Consider the following 25,584-nt stretch of genomic DNA (forward strand, 5'->3'; position numbering starts at 1 on the left):
TACAAATGGTGAGGCACAGACATTTTTTTGGTCTTTCTGGAGAGCCAGCCCCAGGCCTTTCCTTGACCTTTCTGATGAAGCACTAGTAGAAAATGTTTGAGAAGCTTTGCCCTAGAACATGCGGCCCAGAGATCGGACTGTTTGTACAACGTAATATGTTCTCTTTAAAGGATCTGTCAATCAGTGTACATAGAAATGAACACGAAAAGTATTCCCTAATGTCTTATTTTTAAGCTGAGATACAATGCCCAAAGCCTTAGGCTGCACCACTTGCAGGTCCTGATGATAAAATATTCTCTTCTGATTTCTGTTAGGTCCATGTTCGCATTGAAGACCTTGTGTGAATTTAAATTATAGAATATGTCCATACCCTCACACATACATACTAATTATTGTCATATCTGGTGATGCATACCCGTATAAGGTCTCCATGACAACATTGTACCTGACTTGAAGAGTATATGGAATTGGAGTTTTTTGGCCTGTAAATCCAAGTAATTTTATATCTGAGAACACAAGATATTTTTAATTTTCTTCTAGGACTCACTTAGCACAGCATTCATTTTACATGTTTTCTGGCCAAAGTGACTATTATAGTGAACTTGTGGGTGAGAGGCGTCACCATTAAATGGTTACATTTGTTCTCCTTTTACATTTAGTCTGCGGCAACCTTTACCAATTCCGTTAGTAAAAGCCGGAGCTTGGAAAGAGAATTTTTCTGAAAGCTTTCCCCATGTACTTGAGAACAACAGGGACTGGATCCCTGCTGGGACAATCAAGCAATTATCTCCACCACCAAGTTCAAAAGCAATTAACAAATACTTCTCTGGGCTTATCTCCATCCTCTGACATGGGATATGTTAACATCCATGACGGACATCAAAGAGGATTCTCTCCCTTGTATTACCGTAAAGCTTGATATTTTTTATATTAGACTGGCTGAATGAGCGAAAGGGAGAATTCAAGTTATGTAAGAAAGATTTGGAGATTGGAATTAATGTAACTGTTAAATATTGAGTGGAATATTGGTGGAACCTCTGTGCTTCGGTGCAAGGAGGGACCATAGGGGTGTACCTAAGTGCCTACTCGGACCGACCCAGATCACACGGCGGCTTAGTCGACTCCGTGAACCAGGGAGGGACCGGGCAGGTGAACCAGGTGCCACTCTGGGACCGACCTTGTGTGAGAGCAGGTGACTCCCATGGGTCAGATGACAGAAGCTGACCGGTACAGCGGATGAGCACGGCAGGAAGGCTGGCGGGTGATTTGGGTAGATAAGCAGGCAGGTACGGCTGATGGCTAGACAGGTGCTCCGGGTAGGCAAGCAGGCAGGTACAGCGGATAGCCAGACAGGTGCTCCGGGCAGGCAAGCTGGCGGGCACGGCAGGTATCTGGCAGGAGCTCCAGATAGGCAGACTGGCGGGTACGGCAGGTATCTGGCAGGTGCTCCAGGAGGCAGACTGGCAGGCACGGCTGATAGACAGACTGGCGGGCAGGACTGGTAGACAGACTGGCGGGCAGGACTGTAAGACAGACTGGCGGGCAAAGCTGACAGGCAGCGGGACCTGAGGGCTGAAGAAAGTGTTAGCACACAAAACAACAACCTTGCACAGGCACCTCCATTTTGGAGGAGGTGCCTTATAAAGGAGAAGTCCTCCGGCCACTGGCTGGGGACTCTTTAGGACGTCGCGCGGCCCCTTTAAGAGGGAGGGAGCGCGCGCGCCCTAAGCACAGTGCCCGGGAAGCTGCGCGCGGTGCGCGCCACAGAAGCAGCGGGAGGGGAGTTAGAAGACGCCGGACCGGGACTGCGGTGGTGAGGGGAACGGCGTCTCAGCCCGGCAGGAGGCAGAGACGCTGATGCTACATTTATTAAAACCTCGTACGACCAGCTATTGCTGATGCTTCAGTGGTTTCCACGCTGGGAGGCTCTTTTTGTTTATTGTGTTTTGCTGACATTTAAGGAACATTTTTAGGAAATCTTGATATAAACTCATAGCAATGAAGCATGTAGAGCTTGTCTGCTTTCAAAAGCCCCATTTCAGATTGCAGATGGCACACAATTGTACCAATGAAAACGACATATTGCCTTGAAAAAAAATTCACACATTGAAACAAAGCCGTTAAACATATTACTTTCAGAACATGGCAAGAATCAAGTGGAGTTCAAATGTTTTTTCTTGCGCCACTGTTCCAGCATGTGGAAAGGACATCTCAGGAATCCAGAGCTTCCATTAAAGGATTTAATTTCTGTTTGTTACACTTTAAAATCAACACGTTTCGAAGTCTTTCCGACTTCTTCATCAGGACATAATATAACAATAATTTGTTATATTATGATCATTGTTATATTATGTCCTGATGTCGGAAAGACTTTGAAACGCGTTGATTTTAAAGTGTAACAAACAGAAATAAAATCCTTTAATGGAAGCTCTGGATTCCTGAGATGTCCTTTCCACGTGGTGGACCAGCAGCACAAGAAAAAACGTTTGAACTCCACTTGAGTCTTTCCTTCGTTCTTTTGCGGTTGCGCAGCAGCTGGTTTTAGCATACATAAGGTTGCAGGAGGCAACCTGTAAAGGTGAGTTCAAAACCTTTTCTACTGACATTGATTTTATCAGTTAAAGCCCTAGTTTGCGCTCTTTTCCCTTCCAGCAATTTCACATTTCAGAACATGGCGACACACAAACAGAAGTGTTTTTTTCAAACAGTGTATTTAATGTAAAAAAATAATAAAACACAAATAAAAGAATATAAATTTGGTATCACCATAATTGTACTTACCCTCAGAATGAAGATAATATGCTATGTGTGTAGTAATGTGACCAGTGTAAAATGTAAAATGTTAAAAAAAAAATGGTATTGTTGCTTTTTTCTATGCCATACAGAGTTAATAAAAGTTGGATAATAAGTTTTATATAAGTGAAAAATAAAAAATAAGTATGCTCTTTGAATATATGACAGCAAAAAAAGCCTTCATCCTGAAGGTCCAGTGATGGTCAGTCCTGGAAGAGGTGAATGTGCCTTGTGCCGTATGGTGATTACAGTCCAGAAGTCACACGGGCAGCACCGTTATTCTAAATAGTCACACAGGACGGTCTTCATACCTTTGCTGCTTGTGTGACTTCTCCTTTGCTCCTCTAGGTCTTATTAGGCCATGGCCCCACTATCAGTATTTGATCAGTATTCGGTCAGTATTTTTTCTCAAGAGTGGGAGCCAAAACCAGATGAGAAACAATCAGAGAAAAGGTATAATAGCAACAAGTCATCAATTCTGCATTCATCACCCACTCCTGGTTTTGGCTCCCACTCCTGAGAAAAAATACTGACCGAATACTGACCAAATACTGATAGTGGGGCCGTGGCCTTAGAAGTGACCAGCCCAGGGATGGGGATGACTCAGTACCCGGGCCTTTGCCTGGCCTTGGGGATGTCGTGGTGGTCGGCTCCCGGGCCCGTACTCTGGGGTCACTCTTTGAAAGGGTGGATATTTGTTAAATTTATGAAAGTTCGTGATGCCACCATGAGAATCACCAGCGCTGCGCAGTCCACTGAGGTCGGTGATAAGGCAGCTCGATGGTATAGCTCCCCACAGGTGGAGCTAGGCCTCAGGGCAGCGTACGGAAAGGGGGATGCAGGACAGGCGAGACCCAGCCGGGTCAGAGCAAGAACGGGGACGAACTCGGTAGTCACTTCAGTACCATCCCGGAGCACTGTAGGGTGAAGGGTGCATATCAGGATCCTCCCCAATGAGCGGGTGTAGGGCCTCCTGTTTCTTGCTTCTGCGTAGTAAGTTTCTGACCTGCCTGGAGCTAGGCCTAACTTTGTCTTTGTCCTGCGCTGGCTGACGTAGTAGTTGGGCCTTCTCTTGGAGTGCACGCTCCCAGCTTACGGGGCCTATGTGTCTCCTGGCTCTGTTACGTATCAGCACTTTAGCGATCCTGGGACTTATAGTTCTCCAGGGATTCCGGTTATGCCTTACTGGGTCATAGAGATCCCGGTAAGCTCGGACCCGGTGTCCAGTAACTTCTTCGGGGTGAGCTAGTTAAGCTCCTCTGCCCCCTATGTACTAACTCTCCACTCGCCTTCAGCCTACTCGGGCCCTCACTAGGCTATACACACTAACGGCAGCTTGCCGCGCTTCACCGATCTTATGGCGCCGGCACACCTAAAGCTCACTATTCTGAGCTACAACCGAGTCTGGACTGTGCTCCACTGCAGACTAACCTCTCTCAGGCTTCTCTACTGCAGGATCTCTCTCAACAGACTTGGCTCTCTGTCGACTCCAGACTGCACTGCCTGGCTCCACCTTCCCTATTTATATACCTCTGGTGGTCTGAGGTGGAAGGTTGAGATGTGTGAATGTGTGCTCTTGTGGAGCAATCCATCAATGCACTCTTCCAGGATCTGTGATACCAAGCGCAGCTGGGCGTCACATTCCCCCATAGCAAAGCTCAGCACTCCTGGGCTGAAGTACATTTTATAAAACAATAGGAAACATGAACAATCTTCCCTTTATGGGAGGCACCAAGCTTAAACGTTGCATAACAATATAAACAAATACAAAGCGTCCTCAGAATTCAAGTCTCTTATGGTGAGGTTCCCAGACAGGATGTCCATCTCACAGGGTAGAGTACTTGGTGGTTTGAGGGACCAGTCCCAAACCCTCAACGTAGGCCCTGGGGTGGCTGCAGGGCATGAAGATCCCAAGATGGACCTCCATTAGAGCCACTCCAGACAGGTTTTCCTTCCGAGGTCACCTAAAGGAGCACTCCAGGGAGTGCAATTATATACAACAAGCAGTTTTTGGGCTGCACACAGTCCTCAGCCACAGAGTTCTTAGGTAAGCAATAAAGGAATTAATAAGGTAAAGTGTCCATGTCACTTGAACTTTCTATTAATAAAGCAAAGCACAAAATAATATACTTATGCATGAAAATACACAATAATTCAGTACAATAATACACAATACCCCAGGGGTAACTATCTACATTTCCAGAAATCTGACTATTTTACTGAGTGTACCTGACAGGGGGTTTACCTCTCGTGCTACGTGTTGATTTGCGTAGTACCGGGATGCGTGAAGTACTAGTAGGTGCACTACCTTCCAATGTGTCAGCACTAGGTGTGGAGGGGCTACATAATTGTATTGACCTCTCTACTGGACTAGCAAGCATACCATTGGCTGGGCCTTCTTGCTCTGTTCCAACCGGGGATCCTTCTTCCAGGGATTCTGCTTGAGCAGGCTCTTCTGCAGCACTTATAGGTTCTTCTTGCTGTGGGTAGAAGGTAATTACAGGGATGACTACTGCTCCTCGTAGTTGAGGCCAATCTGCCGGGAAATCTCCTAAGTCAGTGTGGATCACCGCTTCTTTAGGCTCCTCCGGTTTGGTGAGAGGCACTTCTTCTTGGGGTTTCAGTAAGTCTGGACACAACTTTAGGTGGTCCCTGGACACTGTAGCAGACGTTCTTCCTCCATCTCGACTGATTATGCAGGTCTTCTTGTTATCAAACCTTGACGGTAACACAGTGTAGGGTTCTCTCTCTCACTGGTCATCAAGTTTGTGATTTCGTCTTTTCCTTTTCAATACTGTTTCACCAGGTGTGAAGGGTTCTGCAGGCGCGTTTTTGTTGTAGTGCGCCTCCTGCTTTTCTCTCACCCGAGTAAGACTGTCTTCAACACAGGCTTGTACTCTTCTGTACTGCTCCTGTCTGGTCTTGTCCCAGTCTTCAGTGGTCATATCAGCTTCAGGCTCAACAACACCAAGCTCCAGATCCATGGGCAGCTTTCCTGGCCATGCCCGCATGAGATATGCCGGAGTACAATTGATGGAACTTACTGGTATATGATTGTACAGATCCACAAGGTCAGGTAGTAGGTCGGGCCACTGATTTCTCTCCTCAAGTGGTATGGTCTTTAGCAGGTCGATGATGATGTTGTTCATCTTTTCGCAAAGACCGTTAGTTTGTGGGTGGTACGGTGTAGTTCTTATCTTTTTACACCCGTATAGATGGCAGAACTCCTTGAACAACTCAGCCTCAAAGGCCGGGCCTTGGTCCGTCAGCACCTGCTCAGGATAGCCATGGGGTCTACAGAAATACGCTTGGAACGTCTTTGCTGCTGTCTCTGCCATCAGGTCTTTGACGGGGGCGACCACCAGGAAACGCGAGTAGTGATCCACCATTGTCAGAGAATAGGAGAACCCCGACCTGCTGGGGGACAGCTTGACATGGTCCAGGGCCACGATCTCCAGGGGTCGAGTCGTCTTGATGGGTTGCAGGGGTGCCTTCTGGCATCTGTAGTCTTTTCTTCTTAGGCCACAGGGTCCACAGTCCTGGCACCACCTCTCAATGGAGCTGCGCATTCCTACCCAGTAGAATCGACACTTCAGCAGGGTCTCTAGCTTTTTCCAGCCAAAGTGCCCCGCCTGATCGTGGTAGGCCTCCAACACCATTTGAATGTCTGTCTTGGGGACCACTATCTGCCATACCATCTCATGGGTTTTTGGATTGACGTACCTCCGGCACAGCTTCTCACGGTAGATAAACAGCCGGCTTCTCTCGTTCCACAACTGCTTTGCTTGGAGAGACGCTTCCTTCTCCAGGGAGGCACCTTCTTGGGCTATCAGCTCCTTGATGCGGCTGACAACTGGGTCACTGTCCTGGGTCTCTTTCCAGCTGTGGTGAGGCAGGGGGTTTAACGTCTTTCCACGCTGCCTCCTGGAGGCTCGTTGCTCGTGGATCATCCCATTCCGGTGAAAGGCAGGTAGCTCAATCTCTTCCAGATCATCCACTTCTTCTTCGGTGTCTGACTGGTGAGGCATCCTGGACAGGGCATCGACGTTGGCGTTCTTGCGGCCCGCCCGGTATTTAATTGTAAATTGATAATTTGACAGCTGAGCTATCCATCGCTGTTCCAGTGCTCCCAAATTGGCTGTCTCAAGATGGGTCAAAGGGTTGTTATCAGTGAAGGCAGTGAACTTAGTGGAGGCTAGATAGTGCTTGAACCTTTCAGTGATGGCCCAGACCAGGGCCAGGAACTCCAACTTAAAGCTGCTATAGTTCTCTGGGTTGCTCTCAGTCGGGCGGAGCTTCCTGCTTGCGTATGTGATCACTTTCTCTTGGCCATTCTGCTTCTGACTTAAGACAGCTCCCAGTCCTTCGTTGCTGGCATAAGTATACAGCAAGAACGGTTGGCTGTAGTCAGGGTAGGCTAGGATCTCATCGCCTGTCAGGATCTCCTTCATCTCCTGAAATGACTCTGCTTGCTCCTTACCCCAGTGGAATGGGGGATTTCTGCCTTTGGGGGACTACCCTACCAAGAGGTCTTGCAGAGAAGCTGCTTTCTTGGTGTAGTCTTTTACAAACCTCCGGTAGTATTCTACTAGTCCCAAGAACTGACGCACCTCCTTGAGGTTCTTTGGCTCCGGCCACTTCTGGATGGCAGTAACTTTCTCCGGGTCTGGTGCTACCCCTTCCGGACTAACGATGTGCCCCAGGTACTGTACCTTTCTCTTGAGCAGGTGGCACTTTGAGGGCTTCAACTTCATCCCGTACCGGGACAGTGACTCAAATACCTCTGCCAGGTGCTTCAAGTGGTCTTCGTACGTTTTGGAATACACTATCACGTCGTCCAGGTAAAGTAACACAGTCTCGAAGTTGCGGTGTCCCAGGCAGCACTCCATCAATCTCTGGAACGTTCCGGGGGCATTGCAGAGTCCAAACGGCATGCTGTTGAACTCGCAGAGTCCCATCGGGGTTGTAAAGGCCGTCTTCTCCCGATCCTCCTCAGCCACAGCTACTTGCCAGTACCCACTAGTGAGGTCAAGGGTGGAAAAGTAATTTGCAGACTTTAAGGCAGCTAGGGACTCCTCTATGCGTGGTAAAGGGTATGCATCTTTATGTGTAATGCGATTTACTTGTCGGTAATCCACACACATTCTCATGCTCCCGTCCTTTTTCCTAACTAGCACTAGGGGAGCTGCCCAGGGACTACAACTATCCCTTATTACCCCCGCCTTTCTCATGTTGTGCAACATTTCCTTAGCCTTCTGGTAGTGTGCTGGTGGTATAGGCCTGTAACGTTCTTTGATGAGTGGTTGGTCACCTGTGGGGATATGGTGTTGAACCCCCTTAATCCTCCCGAAGTCAAGTGGATGTTTACTGAACACCTGCGCGTATTCTTGAACTACCCGGTGTACACCCTGTTTTTGATGGGCAGGAGTGGTGTCAGTCCCAACATGGAGCTGTTGACACCAATCCTCCACCTGGGTTGCAGGGTCATTATCCTCCACTTCATCTGGTGAGGTTAAGGACTCCGCCTTATCAATGCAGTTGTTATTTACAGCATGTAATTTGGCAACAGTGGCATAATGTGGCAATCTGACCTCATCTTCCCCACACTTGAGAAGATGGACGGGCACCCTCCCATTGCGTACATCCACCACTCCCCGGGCGGTTAAGAGCGTGGGTCTGTGCTCAGAGCAAAGGGGTTCTACTACTAGCCTGGTAGCTCTGTCCTCTAAGACCTATAGCAGCTCTACACCAGATAAGCATTTCACTCATTGGGGGGGATGACAATGGGTATGGGATCCGTCACCCGCACATTACCGATTTCACCATCTGTTAACCTTACTTGCTGTTGGTACATCAGGACTCGGATCTCCTTCTGCAGTGGCCTCCTCTGTCTTGGTCTGGCAGTGTCAGCTATCTGTTGGAGCAAGAACACAACTTCTCCCAAACAGTTACCAACAATGTTAGTGCCTAGTACCATATACGGATTGGTGTCATCAGGATTAGTCTCTACTACAATTAGCCCCTGGTCCTTCCACTCTCCCCACCTTTACAGTCACATTCTTAACCCCGATTAGGTTAAGGGGGAGTCCATTTGAGGCATAAACAGAAAGATTTGGAGCTGGCGGACTTAGATCGTCCATGGACCAGAACCTCTTGTAGAGGACATCAGGCATGATGGTTACCTGAGATCCTGTGTCCAGCAGAGTGTGCGTCGGGATCCCGTCCAGCACAATGGACAGGAAAGGTCCTCCTCCGACAAACCTGTAGTGCCAGTCTGACGGGCCTGGAGAGTTTACTCCTGGGTGTCGGCCCTCGGACCCAGGGTTTTCTTGTTTAAAGGACAATTCTGGTCGGTGTGTCCGGTCTTGCGGCAGCGGTAGCAGGTAGGGTCCTTCTGTGGACGGCGCTGGTCACTGATCCTCGTAGAGGGTGGTGTTGGCCTCCTCCTCCTTCGCATCCAGGGGACATCCTCAGGGCTATCAGCTAACAGGATTTTCCCTCCTTCCTCGGGCTCCGTTGGTAGCTGCAGAGCACTCAGCACAGTGGTCAGGGTTTTGCTCAACTGGCGCACTTCAGAGCGCAGAGTGTCCAGCTCTCTAGGGGACGTTGCTGGAACGTTAGCTTCAGCAGCCACTGGGAAAAAGGTGGGTGTAGCAGGCACTAGGGTAGCCCCACCCTGGTAACATTGGATGGCATTTGTCTCCAGGGGCTGCAGTCCTTTTATAGCCATGTCCTTGAGATTGTCACAGGTGGCATCTGGATGATCCAGGGACTACCAACGCACAGTCCTGCTCTCCTCTGGAGACCTCAGGCCCCGGACAAACTGGGTTAATCTGCCCTGCAGGTTGATAGTGTTCTGACACCGTGCGGGGTGGCACATGTTAAGGAGCTGAAACTCCTAAACCCTTCATCCAATTTTAATGTGGATACCCTCAAATGAAAGCTGAAAGTCTGAACTTCAACTGCATCTGAATTGTTTTGTTTAAAATTCATTGTGGTAATGACTAGAACCAAAATTAGAAAAATGTTGTCTCTGTCCAAATATATATGGACCTAACTGTAACTGTATCTTGAATATGTTTTGGTAGGCAGCTAATATGCCAAAACTTGTCAATGTCCGAATATTTCTGGACCTAACTGTGTATGTGAGGTCAAACACTGATACTGGGGCTCGCAATCACCGTTCTAGTTTATCCCAAAGGTTTTCATTGAGGTTGAGGTTAGGGTTCTGTGAGGCCTATAACATCTAACTCTTAGGCTGCGTGCCCACTATGCATTTTTCAAGCGTTTTTACCTCGGAATTTCCACAGCGAAAACGCTTAAGAAATGCTTGGTAATACGAGCCCCATGGTCCCCAATGATGATCTGCATGTGCAGTGCACATGCTGCGGAAATTTCCGCTGCGAATTATCATTGCGGAAAAATAAGCAGCATGTCCATTAATTTTGCGGACACGCAGCGTAATTGCCGCCATTGACTTGCATTGAATCGCATAATATCCGCATGAGCACATGTGGATATTAAGTGATTTAATGTGCGGATTGTACCCGGGTCTGCAGAAGAGGAGACTCTCCTCCAGACCCGGGTACCATAAAACCTCTTAAAAAAAGAATTTAAAATAAAAAATAAAGATTATACTTACCTTCTGATGGCCCCCGGTGTTTTCTCCGCTGCGTCCGGTCTGTTGTACGGCTCGCGATGGTCTAAAAGGACCTTTCATGACGTCATTTAGTCATGTGATAGGTCACGCGACTGCCGACGTCGGTGGTCGCGTGACCGGCCACATGACTAAATAACGTCATGAAAGGTCCCTACACACCACCGCGAGCCGCCGAAGACACCGGACGCAGTGGAGAAAACACGGGGGCCATTGGAAAGTAAGTATAATCTTTATTTATTTTTATTTTTTTACCATTTTTATTCTTTTTTTTGACTATTAACTTGGTCATTTTATATAAATCCATGCCGGTTGCATGGATTTATATAGTGTGACCAAGTTGTCAAGCACTTTTCCAAGTGATGCTAAAATCGCTTGGAAAAACACTTGATAACCCGCATGCAGAAATGCATGCAAAAACGCTTGACAAACGCTTCCGCCTGGCAGGAAAAACGCATGTAAAATCCGCATGCATTTTTCCTGCCAGGCAGATGCGGAAAAAATCTGCAACATTTCTGCATCGTGGGTACTTAGCCTTATACCTGCAGTCGTTGGGGTCTCTGTAGCCAAAGGCCAAACTTGATGCAGGAGTAAGCTCATTTAAAGTGCTCCAAAATAATTGAAAAGGTACTAAATAGCTGTTTACTATACATGTCATGATTGGTCTACAGGACAACAACCCCACATTTTGGCAAATACATTAAAAAAACTTAAATATCTCACAAGGATTAAATCTTTTGAGAGCCCCTCAGTCATTGTTTATGATGTAACGGTACGTGGGAAACAAAAATAGGCATTCATATAAATTGTATAAGTACTCTATTGAAGATGCATTCACAAAACTATAATTTAGTGCATAATCGACATAGGTCACAGATCTGTACTATGAAATGCTACATGTGAAGAGATCTTAGATCTCCACTCTTCCCTGCAGAAGACAAGTCATTACCAGACAGCAGAATTGAGGCTGAAGAGCCTGGCACATAAAAGCCCTGGAGGAGGAGTTCTCTACCACCCACCTGACATTTACCAGTGCCAGGGGGTGACTTTTCTTGTTTGTTTCCCAAAAAAAACCTGCTGATGCTATTGATTCGTGATGTTGCTAAACATCAGAAGATTTGAGAAGTAGGTTTGCATTGCTCTTCTTTAATTTTAAAGATTTGCTAACATATGATTTATTTGAATAAAAGATCAGAGTAGAAGGAGTAAGTAATGCTTGGTTGTTTTAAAGGGAACCAATCATGATGATTTTACTACAGAAGCCTTTTTGTAGTAATCCTATATGCCAGTGCCGAGAGATCAAGCCTTAAAGCCCAAAGAAAAGTAAGCTAGAAGTGCACTGGGGCGTGTCCATACACTCTATATACATCCCCACACCTCCAATGCATCGCCATCTGCAGTGGGTGGGACAGCTCTCCTTCCTCTTTCCCTATTTACCACCCACCGAGTGCCTCCTGTCTCTCATTTACAGGTACATCATATATTTCAGTGATCTACTAAGATCTCTTGCCAGTTTCCTCAGTGCCCTGGGCGGGGCATGCTGAGTAAGATCCTCGTGAAATCAAAAGACCTAATGTATCGTTTTGCACATGCGCCGCCCCAGGCACTGGCGAGGATTCTTGGTAAGGAAAGCAATTCGCTGAGACAAGAGTATATGTGTACACACATTTCATGCCACCTATTTCTTTGAATGTAGATTTATGTACAATGCCCTGAACAAGTATTCATACCCAATATACTTTTCCACACTTATCACGTTACACCTACAAACTTAAATGTATTTTACGTGATATATCAACACAAAGTAGCAAGTATTTCTGAAGTTTAAAGGAAATGATACATAGTTTTCTAAAAATATAAATCTGAAAATTGTGATTTCCATTTATATTCAGCCCTCTGTAGTCTGATAACCCTAAATAAAATCATGAGTGACCAATTGCCTCCATAAGTCACAAAATTAGTAAATTGAGTCCACCTGTGTGTAATTTATTCTCAGTATGGCACAATGGCAAACCTCCCAAGACATGGCCATCCAGCTAAACTGACAACCCAAGCAAGGAAAGCACTAATTGGAGAAGAAGCCAAAAGGCCCATGGTCCCTCTGGGGGAGCTACAGAGATCCACAGCTCAGGTGGGAGAATCTGTCCAAAGGAGTCGTATGTGCCAGAAATCTGGCCTTAATGGAAGAGTGGCAAAAAGAAAGCAATTTTTGAAAAAAAGTTATAAGAAGTCCCGTTTCCATTTTGCAAAAGCCATGTAGAAGATACAGCTGGCATGTGGAAGGTGCTCTGGTCAGATGAAACCAAAGGACAACTTTTTGAGCTAAAGGCAAAACGCTATGTGTGGCGGAAAAATAACACTGCACATCACCCTGAAAACACCATTCCCATGACAAACATGGTGGAGGTAGCGTTATGTTGTGGGGATGCTTTTCTGCAGCAGTGACAGGGAAGCTGGTCAAAATTGATGAGAAAATGGATGGCACTAAATATAGGGAAATCCAGAAGGAAAGCCTGTTAGAGGCTGCAAAAACTTGAGACTGAGGCGTAGGTTCATCTTCCAGCAGGACAACGACCCTAAACATACTGCCAGAGCTACAATGGAAGGTTTAGAATGATCAAAGCATATTCATGTGTGTGAATGGCCCAGTCACAGTCCAGACCTAAATCCCATTGAGAACCTGTGGCAAGACTTGATTGCTGTTCACAGATGCCTCCATCTAATCTCACGGAGCTGGGGCTAGTGTGCAAAGAAGAATGGGAAAAAAATCATCCTCTAGATGTGCAAAGCAGGGAGAGACAGACCCCAAAACACTTGTAGCATTAATTGCAGCGAAAGGTGGTCCTACAAAGTATCAGACTACAGGGCCCCCCACCCCCAGGGGCTGAATATAAATTCATGTCATAACGTTCAGATTTCTATTTTTAAAATATTTAGAAAATCATGTATGGTTTCTTTTAGACTTCACAAATACTTGTTACTTTGTGTTTGTATATCACATAAATAAAATTAAAATACATTTAAGTTTGTGGGTATAACATGAAAAAATGTGGACAGATTCACGTGTATGAATACTTTTTCAAGACACTGTAAATGACAACAAAAGGAAAACACATTCAAAGCGGGGTAAGGAGAATCAGAGGGGGTAAGTCATTTCGTTGTCTACAGTCTGCACTGGTGGCAATCATATTTTAGAATTATTCATCATCAAAAAAACAAAAATGAAAAAGAAGCAATGTGGAGGTGCAAAAAAGAAAAACTTACTTTCATTGAGACGATCTGTGTTTCTTTTGGTGTCCACTGGAGGCAGTGATGTCCTGTCTCGGCTACCGTGCTGCTTCTGCTTGTGCCTTGCATTCTCTAAGGCTCTGAGCTTCCTTGCATGTTTGTGACCCTTGTAATGAGCTTCAGCTTGGTTCTGCGAGGCAGAAGATCAGAGAGACATGGTGATTACTGACTGCAGCTTGAATTATCCTCTTCAGTTCTTCAGCTTAGTAGGAACATTTCAGAGTGTTCTCTTTGATACAGTAAAGTAATTTTAGAAATAATAAACCTAGCTTCAGAGGAATCACCATACAATATTAGGTAACCAGTGTCTGAACCTCTAATAAATTCACTAAATTATAACATGTGAACCGATGATATTGATAACATCTTCCATTTATAGAAAGAAAAGTCTGAGGATGCTTTCTACCTATGTTCAAGTTGTTATTGTATGTGGTGACAAGATATATCATTACATAGATTTAGTATTCTGGAGAAAAAGTGGTTTCTCATTATCTTTGGTAGGAGGTTCTAGACTCCGAGATCATCAGGGTATAACTGATCTACTAGAGAATCAGATAATCCTCTGGTGGGCCCACGACTGAAATGGTAGCAAAGCCTGTTACATGAATTAGATGGCTGTTGGCCAAACAAAAATGGTGCTCAGTTGGCTGAATGTTCCTGTGTTCATGATGAGAGACCCATCTCCAAACATGTCTGGTTGCAGCTCATCTCCAGGAGACAATGAGATTGGCAGTCAAAAATCAGATAGGCAAAGTCAATATTTCCCCAACAATCAATTGTCTAGAGCTCCCATACATAAGACTGTTGGGCGAACCCGTCGATATTGGCTCTTTCGGCTGACATAAGTCTAATGTATGTGTGTGTTAGCGGGGTAAGGCATAAGACTGATATGTAGCAGAGTAGCTCTCCGTCAAGTGTAAAAGAGGATTTACACTGAAAGATTATTAGACCACGCTGGAATACCTAGGAACGCTCATCTCACGGTAATCTTGAAGTGTAAACATACTGCCCAATGAACGGGCAAAATACTCATTCGTTGGGTGAAATGATTTTAAGCTTGCTTAACAATCATTCTTGGCAACGCATTGTCCTGTGTCAAAAAAATGGCTGCCTACGCACACTGAAAGTTCTGTTACAGATCGTTCAATCCGCATTGTTAAGTGTGGTCTGCCTGTGTAAACATGTTATCAAGTAACCGCCAACGGGTTCATGTAAACGGAGCCTTAGATAGATGTCTCTCTAGTGCCCCCTACTGGAGGCATGTTCCATGGCTCGTTAATGGGTCAAGCAAGGCACCTACTAATAGGATTGGTACCTCCAATAGATAGCACGGCACTAGATAGACAACTTTTTCTGGTGATAAGTTAAATTTCATATTTTTTTGTTCCCAGGGAATATTGCCTGGCCTAAAAGAAAAATACAATTGCTTTTTTGAGCTAAAATACTAGACACAGCCCATGGAGTTGAAGGTCAGGGATTCTATCAACTGATCACTACCTCTAGCAAGAAGCATGATGAAAAGCACAAAAAGCTATACAAAAAAAATCTAGTCATATTGGGCACATCCCCTAAATAGAGGGCACAATAAAAAATGAAATATTGAAGAAAGCTTGTGAAACCTTTAAGGAAGCTATAAAAAGTCTATTTTTCTGTGATAATGACACAAATGGATTGCACAACGCCACCGTGGAGTGGTATAATACACCCACAGAACACAATAAACCTAAACGTGGTGTCTCTCAGAACAGGTAGCCGGTTCACGAGAAGCCAAAATCACGGTTGTGTCCACAGATGTAACCAAGGAGATGAATATGTTATTCTTCTTGGCACTGGCTTTATCGTAGACACTGGTTTTATCATAGACCCTGCTGATGAATATATATTACCATGTAACAGATATTCTAATCTGAACAGTAAGGATCCGACAATATTAAACAACCCAAAAAACAAGCAGGTGTTTCCACAAAATGCCGTTTCCTAAACCAGGATAGGGGAACCCCACGAAAAACACACACAGAGGTTGTAAATGGTCTACTACAGCAAGAACTAACTCCAGGAAGGTGGGGGAATTACAGAGAGCTAAGCAAGAGGAAAATTTGTACATCCAGTCAACTGCATGGGGGGCTCCATGCCGGCTGCCAGTCTATTTGCATTCAGAGGACATTATTGTAGGGATAATGAGGTGCATACTGATGGCAAGCCTGCAAGATGCTGATAAGACTCAGCCACAATGAGAGATGGGGAGGGGGAAATTCTCAGCCGAGCCGAGACTGACAATGCAGTAGAGAAAAGCCAGTCTGGCAGTCCTGTGCTCTGCAGCATGCCTTCTGTAACCCCTGTTTTTAACCCGTGACAGACAGATAGGCAGGCAAAAGTTATTTTGAACAAAAAAAATGGAGTCTGACCTTCAAATATGAACAAAGGACAAATATGTTTTACCAAATTACATATTTTAGATGATCATAAAAATTGTAAAATACAATACAACTGTCTAGACGGCATTTATAAAGGTGACATCTGGTCTATCTGACGTTCTTCTATATACAGATCTGAAAACGTAGCAAGGGGACATCCTCCAGGTCTCACCATCAAGATGACATTTGTCATCAGAGCCTCTCTAGTGCAGTCCCAAGCTCTGGGACTCTTACTTTAAGCAATTATTTTGATGCACGAAGAAGAAGATTATAAGGTGAATTTCTGATTATATTTGTGAATTTTTTTTTTCCACAATTTATGCCGTAGTTTGTCTATTTTTTTAGTGTCAATTTTGAATTTGTTTAGTTTAAATGAGCCTGGCTTAAATGGCAAACATATTAACATGACCTTCAAGAACTGCAACTTTTTATATAAAAACTAGCAACTTTTTGCATAATCACTTTACATGGGCGCTTGCTGTAAAAGGTCGTTCTCTAATTCTCAATTGCACCAAATTTAAAAACATTTAGCAATTTTAATGACTTTGGCACAAAAAACCCCTAAGAAGAGCAAAAATTGATTGCCAGAATAAAATAATTATTCATAAATTTGGGCCACTCTTTTTAATGTACAATTTTTATGATTTTTTTTTTGTTTAATTTGCAGGAATGCAAAATTTTCTCCAGTACCTCGTGTACTACTAGCGACATCAATACTGAGTTGCTGATGTGACTCTTGTTCAAATCATAAGGCCGAGGCAATGACTTTTTCAGCCTCGAGGTATTGCTGAGACTAATGTTTTATCACAATGTTTCAGTCATTGCATACATAGCTTTGCCGTAGCAAGGGTCAGATGGAACAGCCTAAAAGTAGTAAGAGCAGAAGTACTGCAAAGAGGAGCACACACGCAGTGGAAACAGTAGACAGTAGGTATGAAATTCTGGGTCACACAACCGTATTTTCCCTCATCCGAGAGAATCGAGCTACCGGTAATTATGCCAATCACACTCTGATCAAACTCTGATCGAAGTTTGATTGAAGTGGGAGCATGGTGTGATCCGATTCTCTTAGATGAGGAGAAGATGGGAAAAAAGTCTCCATTGTGTCATCCGAGTGCAGAGTGCAATCAGATGTTTTCCACGGATTCACTGACTTGCATAGCCAAGTGTGAGCTAAGTAATGGATGTAAATCGTGCATGCTGCACGATGTTGGAGGAAAAAATTGGATATGAGCACGGCCCTATAGAACAACATTGGTCTAAGTGCACTCCGATGTTTTGTCAGATCGCACTCGGACCGAAAATATGGTCGCCTGCACAAGCCCTTAGATATATCTGTCCCAATGAGATAAATTACCCATATCATTAATTTACACGATTCTCTATGAAAAGATATTATTGCTTGACCTCCACTTCCGACATTGAATTAGACCTTGATTACCAATAATTATCGTTGGACAGGCCCAATACATGTTTTGCTCTGACTACATTCATCTAAATCTCATGTACAGGATGTCAGCCATGTTGTAGTACACTGACCTAAACAAGATGGCCAGCACGCTGACACTCTGCGTATTAGTCCTCTATTTTTAACCCTTAAAGCACACTATGTTTCTACAAAGCTAAAGAACACGAGTAAATGCCGCAGGGAAGAAGAGACACAGCTCCTCTCTGCGGGAGAGGTAGCCTGCGGGTAGACATCAAATCAGCATGTTGATTGGAGACCACGGGGAGTCGGGGTTCACACTGGGACAGAAGGAAAATGCCACCAACCATGGCTCTGAACACAACACTGAACACAGATAATCTGAGGCTGGAGAAGCATCTTCACTGCAGGGAAATCTATGAAGGGATCAGCCTGGAATCACATATCGGTGATGAGAAAGAAGCAGAAAAGTGATGACATTTTTGTGTGTACTACTCTTCTCATCATCATATTAATAGTATATATTTATGGCATCATCCGAATGCCGCACTTAGTGCATAGTTACATGTCTGGCGAAATGAAAAATCATGCAGTTGCAGAATTGCCTATAACAACTTTGTCACTGTGGCACCATCCTGGAGGTTTGATGCCAATGTCATTTCTTCACATACCTACTAGGGCAAACAGAGGAAGGTCAGCCAACAATGCCGGGCTGCTCAATGTAACAGACAGCGCCCGCAAGGGCGAATATTGGAAAAGGATTGGCAATGAAAAAAAGCTTGACCATCCATATACCTCTTTAGTCCGCTAGAATCTATTAAAAGTACTGGCCAACGTGTCCATGCTCTGAGTATTTCTCATCCTTTTCATAATTTACAGATCTAATGCTAAATAGACAAATAACAGACACTGCTTGTATCCAAATGTCTCCACGGGAGTCTAATGACTTCTGCTGCACCAAGAGCCTTTAACTGGCACATAGGTAATCTCAGACCAAATAAGAATTAGCCTGGAAAGTAAATGCCTGTAGGTTCAGCAGCTCTCAGATGTCCACATGATCACTGACCCAGTGCCATCACAACGGGATGGTTAACTGCTACCAGAAAATTGCAGCCTAACACTATTAGCTTTATTTCCAGCTTTAGGCTTGATTTGTGCAAATGCAAAATAAAGAAAATCTTACGTCAAAAACTGGAATATAGTGTCGGGATGTGTTTCTTATGGTATTCTTAATGTGTACCTGTCATTTCAGGTAAATTACCAGAATAAGCAGTTGGGTGAAACAACACTATTTGTTGACCATCACATGACTTGTATTCTACAGTTTTCACCAGTTTTACCCTCTGCAGATCCTTTCAGATCCCCTGCAGGCCACGTCACATGTTGAGTATTTGGTCAGTATATTACATTAGTATTTGTAAGCTAAAACCAGGAATGAGTGATAAAACAGAAGTGGTGATGTGTTTCTATTATACTTTTCCTCTGATTGTTCCACTCCTGGTTTTGGCTTAGAAATACGGAGGTAAAATACTGACCAAATACTGAACGTGTGAACGTGGCCTCATTCTCAGTTTTCTCTGAACTAGTGGGTGGAAACAAGCTTTTATAATATCTCCCATACACAATACATAGAGATGGCTTATTTTTCCGTAAAACACAGTCAGAAGCAGCAGCAGCATGGAAGACATTATGCAGCAGTACTGAGCTGTTACTGTGAATCTAGCTCTGAAGTGAAATGCATTTGTGAAAGCTGCAGCGTGATATGCCTGCATACTGCACCTTCCAACTTTAAAAAAATAAGAGAGAAACATACTGCGGCACTTATAGTGCAGTGTGGCACTTTTTATTTTACCCTAAACCACTTCACTAAGCTCGCCCAAGATCTGTGCACAGAAATAGTATTCCTAGTTGAAGCCACCCCCACAGTATGTTGCCCCTACATTATGATACCCCCACAGCAGCATTCTCACAGACAGTAAGGATGCTCCCTTAAGCCATCAGAACAGTATGTGTCCAACCAGGCCCCTACACACACAGTCTGATACCCACAATCGCCCCCCCCCCCACAAAATATGCCCCCACAGCTACACACACACAGTATGATGCCCACATCATACAGGGTATATTATGAGTTCATGGTGCAGGTAGGAGAAGAAGAAGCTCATAAGGAGAAGTTAGCAGATTTCTCTGATAAGATATATTACAAAGTTTCTTATATTCACTTGTACTATTGATATATCCAAAGTTTGTTGCAACAACAGTAACATCATTAAGGGTTTCACTACCTGAAACTAGTGGTTTTATTTACTACCATGGCATTTTAAATTCACCAACTGGAGTGTTTCTCATTCACACTAATAAAGAAGAGTTTTTTTGATTTTCGTGGAGCTGGAAACTGCATTGTATGTCATAAATACAGACATTGTGAGAATTCCCCACAGTACCATATTTTTTGTATTATAAGATGCACTTTTACCCCCCAAATTTGGGAAGAAAAAGGGGATGCATCTTATAATGCAAAGGTACGTTATTTTACCTGGGGGGGGGCGGCGTTGGTGGAGCGTGGTCACAGATACAGGAGGTTGGTGGCGGCTGCGGCAGGGGTGGGGCGATGCTGCGGGCCCCTTCCTCTCAAAAAAATTGGGCGGTGAGCGAAGGTTCCCTCCCCGTACATAGCCCGGCGAGGGGCTTCAGGAAAATGACCACCAGAGCATGAGCATGCTCCGGCGGCAATTTTCCCCACACACACCGCAGGGCTATGTACAGGAGAGGGAACATCCGCTCATCACTGACTTCTTCTGAGGACGGGGCCCGCAGCATCGCCCCACTCCCGCCACCGCCCAAGTCCTCCTGAATCAGCGACCCTTCTGAGAGGACGGAGCCCGCAGCCCGCAGTATCCCCCCACTCCTGCCGCAGTTGCCGCCAACCTCTTGAAGCAGTGACCTCTGGTCCACCTCCGCCGCCCCCCAGGTAAAACGGATTATAAGGCGCACCATTGTATTTAAAAAAAAAATATTTCTATTTTCCATCCCAAAATTTGGGGTGCGTCTTATAATAATACGGTATATCTTCAATAGATGTGTTCGAAGTCTCCCACTGTGTAGGTATATAATGACATACGGTACTTTGCCCATGCGTTCTCATATTACAAATGGATATTATGTGGTATATGTTTTTTTCAGTGGATGTTACTGGATAGAATAGTTGATCACATTATTCTATCTTTCAAAAAACAAATGATACCAATATCTTCTTGCCCGGTAGAAGCTAAAAGGACACTCTTTGGGTCTCTGTTGGGTGAATGGGAACCTATAGACATGATTGACTCCTTCCCGACATCCACCGCAGGTGCCGAGGTATACAGTTGGCGCCCGCCTTTAACAGCAGTCTTTGTAGCTAGTTCTAATTGATGCCTTTAACCACTTAGATGCCACTGTCAATCAATCTTTAAAAACAGCATTTATATGGTTGAACTGGGTGTGGTGTTAACCTTTTACTAATGTGTATATATATATATATATATATATATATATATATGTGTATGAACACAGTGTAAAATGTAAAGAAAACAAAAAATCTCTTATAGACAGATTTTATTCAGTAAAGAACATAGAACTCGTATCAGAGGGCAAAAGTTAGACATTTTTCCATTTCATTTGAAAAAAATGAACTCATATATAAATTGATGACAGCAACACATCCCAAAAAAGTTGGGAAAGGGTTAACAAAAGGAAGAAAAAGTAAGCGGTACTAATGAAAAACATAACTGTGTATAAAAAGAGCATGTTAGAGAGGCAGAGTCTTTTGAATATCCCACCATCTACTGTACACAATATCATCAAAAGATGCAGAGATTCCAGAGAAATCCTTGTGCACAAGGGATAAGGCCAATGATCAATATTGGTTACTCTTGATCTATGGGTCCTCAGGTGGCACTGCATTAAAAACAGGCATAACTTAGTCGTGCAAACCATTGCAAGAGTTCAGGAATACTTTCAGAAATCATTGTGTGTGAACACAGTTCACCGTGCAATCCACACATGCAAGTGAAAGATCTAATTATGCAAAGAAGCAGCCATATATCAACATAATCCAGAAACGCTGCCGTCTTCTCTGGGCCAAAGCTCAATTAAAATGGACAGAAGCAACATGGAAAACAGTTTTGTGGTCAGATGAATCAAAATGTGAAATTCTTTATGGAAACTACAGATGCAATGTCCTGCAGACTCAAGAGGAGAGGGACCATCCAGCTTGTTATCAGCACACAGTTCAAAAGCCGGCATCTCAGATGAAATAGGGTTGCATTAGTGCCTATGGCATGGGCAGCTTACACAATAAACTACCTATGCTGAGCATTATACTGCTTTTAGAACAACATATGCTCCCATCCAGACAATGTCTATATCAGGGGAAGCCTTGCATATTTCAACGAGACAATTCTAAACCACATACTGCATCCATCACAATAGCATGGATTCAAAGAAGAAGAGTTTGGGTGATCAACTGGCCGCCTGCAGTCCAGACCTTTCATCAATGGAAAACATTTAGCACATTATGAAAGGAAGAACACGGCAAAGACCCCGGACTGTGGAGCAACCAGCATTCAATATCAGATAAGAATGGGACAATATATCTCTCCCAAAACTCAATAGTAGACATGGCCCTGTTCAAACTTTTTTGAGATGTGTTGCAGCCATAAATTTCTAACTTTCAACTGCTGATCTGTGTTCTGTTGTGAATACAATATGACTATAAGAGATTTCCAACCAATTATTTCTTGTTTTCTTTAAATTTTACACAGAGTCCCAACTTTTTTAGAAATTAGATTGTGTATGTACAGTATAAAACCACCCACACGTGCTCCTGACTTCAGGGTATAAAATGGGTACAATCAAAGGGTTACCACGGCAGCCTGGAGCCTACTGGAGGCCCCAAGTTTTGCAATTTTTTACAAAATAGGAGATTAGTAGATTAACAATATACTGCAATACTAAAGTATCACAGGTTTAAGTCTTCTTTTCCAAATCTTATAGCACAAAATATTGAAAAATAAGCATATTTGGTATTTGCCATATTTTGAAAGTTTGACCTTTAAGAAGTATTACATTATTTGACCCATACAGCAGAATAAAAAATAAAAATGGCAGAATTAGGAGGGGGACAGTATCCATGGCCCCTTCCCTGGCTATTAATATCAGCCCACAGGTGTCTGTTCAGCCTTTTCTGGTTAGATTTTATAGGGAGACCCTACATCAATTTTTTTCTGGGGTCCCTCTGTAATCTAGCCCGTAAAGGCTAAGCAAACAGATGTGAGCTGTTATTAATAGCCAGGGAACATGTTTGGCTAATGGCCCCTTCCCCAGCTACTAATATCAGCTCCCAGTGGTCGGCTTTCCCTCTGCTGGTTATAAAAATGAAGCGGGAGCCCACGCCATTTTTTTTTTTATTTTAGGCTATGTGCCCATGATCCGGACGTAGCAGCGCTCTGGACGCAGCATATTTTTGCTGCGTCCAAAATGTTGCATTCTGTTGAACGCAGGTAAGTCCACATGTGTTCACTGAACCATGCGGATTTACCGGATTCAATATAGTCTAATGGTCAAATTTCTGTTGTGGAGACTAGCGACTCCACAAGAGAAATTGACATGCTGCGGTCCTGAAAGACACGCCGCATGTCAGTGTCAGCGGGTGATCTGAAGCCTCAGATGCACGCATAGTGGACATGGGATTTCTAGAAATCCCATCCACTATGCTGTAACATCTAAACATGCAGCGTCAAACCCGCAGCGGCTCCTGATCATGGGCACGTACCCAAACTCATCCACAGCATGTCAATTTCTGTAGCCGAGATGCTAGTCTCTGCTGCAGGTTTTCACTGATTGAATTGTCATTATATACGGTGGATCTACATGTATTGACAACAAAAGTGCGGCATTAGAACACAGCGTTTTGGATGCAGAGAAAATACGCTGTGTCCAAAGCGCTGCTTGTTGCTGATCATGTGGACATAGTGGCTGACGAAACAGCTGTGAGCTGTTATTAATAGCCAGGGAACATGTTTGCCTAATGGCACCTTGCTAGGCTAAAAATAGCAGCTCTCAGCTGCCCCAGAAATGAGTTGAATGAAAATGGTAATGAGATTGGGTGTATGGGATTAGCTCACACCTAGCCCTTTTGTTTGGTGATGAAAAGGTGTCAATCAGACCCTTTCATTACTAAACCTAATTAAAGTAAAGTAAAGCGTTAAATAAACACACACACACACAGAGTAAACAATTTATTTGACATACAACAGACACATTCTTTAATCATTTAAATTAACCAGTATACTCACCCCAGGTCTGACTGTAATCCAAGGGTTAAAGCGATGTCACACGTTTTCAAATATCTTTATTTAGCTCCAAAAAGCATTCATTGATGTACAAAAACGCATCTAAAAAATGCATCAAAAACGCATTTTTTAAGTTTTTCCTGCCAAGAGATGAAGAAACGCTGCAGAAATTTCTGCAATCAAATCTTGAATGTGCGCACGTAGCCGTAAACAAACAAGCTCTCATACAGCTCTATTGATGGAGAAAAATATTAAGGGGGTTGTCCATTTTTGAGGACAGTTTAATTTTTACTTAAATATAAGCACTTGGGGCTAAAAAAAAATCAATTTTTCAACTGGCTTTCATAAAAAGTTTTGCAACCATTTGGCTTTTACAATCTCTTTATTTCCCTGAACATTCAACTTTGATGTGGTCTGTGGTCATAACTCAAAGAGGAGCTCAGAAAAATAGTTTCAAACCATTCCATCAGACCTTCAGAATGAGCTCCCTGACATATTCTCTGTTAACTTATTCTGCAGCCAGCAATACTGAGTGCAATACAAAGACTAAAGACGGCAAATGGGGAATAATGGCTAAAGTGAAAAAAAGTCCCCAAATATGGAGAAACCCTTTGACCCTTAGCTACCAGGGGTTTCTCGACATTTGACGTATGTGGTAGAAAGAGGGAGTATGTATATAGTCCAAGGTCATCAAGTATCAATTTACATAAAATTGTTCATTTGTAAGTTTTTTTTTATTAGATATGTTTTAAAATGTAGAAACAATCCACGACAAAAACATACAAACATATACCAGATAAATGCCCACCCTAATGAGCCCCAGGTAGCCCTATGCTCTGGGTCTAACTTGCTGTAGAGGTTGGCACTCTAAATAATAAGACAAATGGCGCCCCTTCTCCTTGAGAGCAGTCCCTGTGTATCCCTATATGTCCATATTTCTGGGTCCAGGGATATCAAGAGGAGTCAATACAGCAAAAATTACATAGAAAAAAGAGGGGGAGGGAGAAGGTAAATAAATCCTTCATAATCCTATTATCAGCAAAGTATATTGCAAGCACTATATACATATACAGGACACCAAAGATAGAAGTATAAGCCAACCCAATCAAGGTTATAGTCATACCGGGTAGCTTGTTCAATGTATGGGACTCACCCAAAATTAGCAAAGCACTTCAATAATGTCTATTAGGACCACAAAAACACAACCTATATAATGGACTGTTGTTTGTCCTCTATAACTTGTCTCAAAGGGTTTATAAACTTTGTAAATAATTAAGCTAACAGTCAGAGAAATAAAGTGCCGTAGCGCAATAAAGTGTCATGGCAAACTAAGAGTGTCAGTGCTATATGTATGATGATAGATAGCAGCTCGTAGTTGTTTCTTTGAGATTTTACAAAAAATCGGTTTATCCCATAAACTGGCTATCTCAATTGAAAAATACAGTAGATAAATAAACAAAGTGTCCGTGCTTCAAATTTACTGATATACGATAGTTTATAGATAGGGGTTACTTTTCCCATAAGTAATGCCTCAAAGCGCATGCCAATAGGTAGCACTTCGACGCAACTTCTAGTGGATAAACTTACTTGCGCATGCGCACTGCATAGAAATAGCTGTTAATAATGCAATGTGTTTAATCAACGTCCGCTAATCAGCCTTGTTTCAGTTTTTAG

General features: G+C 43.7%; 1 protein-coding gene across 3 annotated transcripts in view; it reads right to left on the bottom strand.

The window, feature by feature from the left end:
- ZNF385C (zinc finger protein 385C) overlaps positions 1-25,584 on the bottom strand; it is a 446,028-nt gene that overhangs the window by 43,111 nt on the left and 377,333 nt on the right. For all 3 annotated transcript variants that reach the window (XM_073683551.1, XM_073683552.1, XM_073683553.1), the window contains one exon: positions 13,715-13,868. In XM_073683551.1, coding sequence (XP_073539652.1) covers positions 13,715-13,868 — 154 coding nt within the window. The remainder of the gene's footprint in view (positions 1-13,714; positions 13,869-25,584) is intronic.

This window comes from Phyllobates terribilis, unplaced genomic scaffold (assembly GCF_046119375.1).
Source record: "Phyllobates terribilis strain yellow unplaced genomic scaffold, ASM4611937v1 Scaffold_5__5_contigs__length_657084704, whole genome shotgun sequence".
Taxonomy (NCBI): domain Eukaryota; kingdom Metazoa; phylum Chordata; class Amphibia; order Anura; family Dendrobatidae; genus Phyllobates; species Phyllobates terribilis.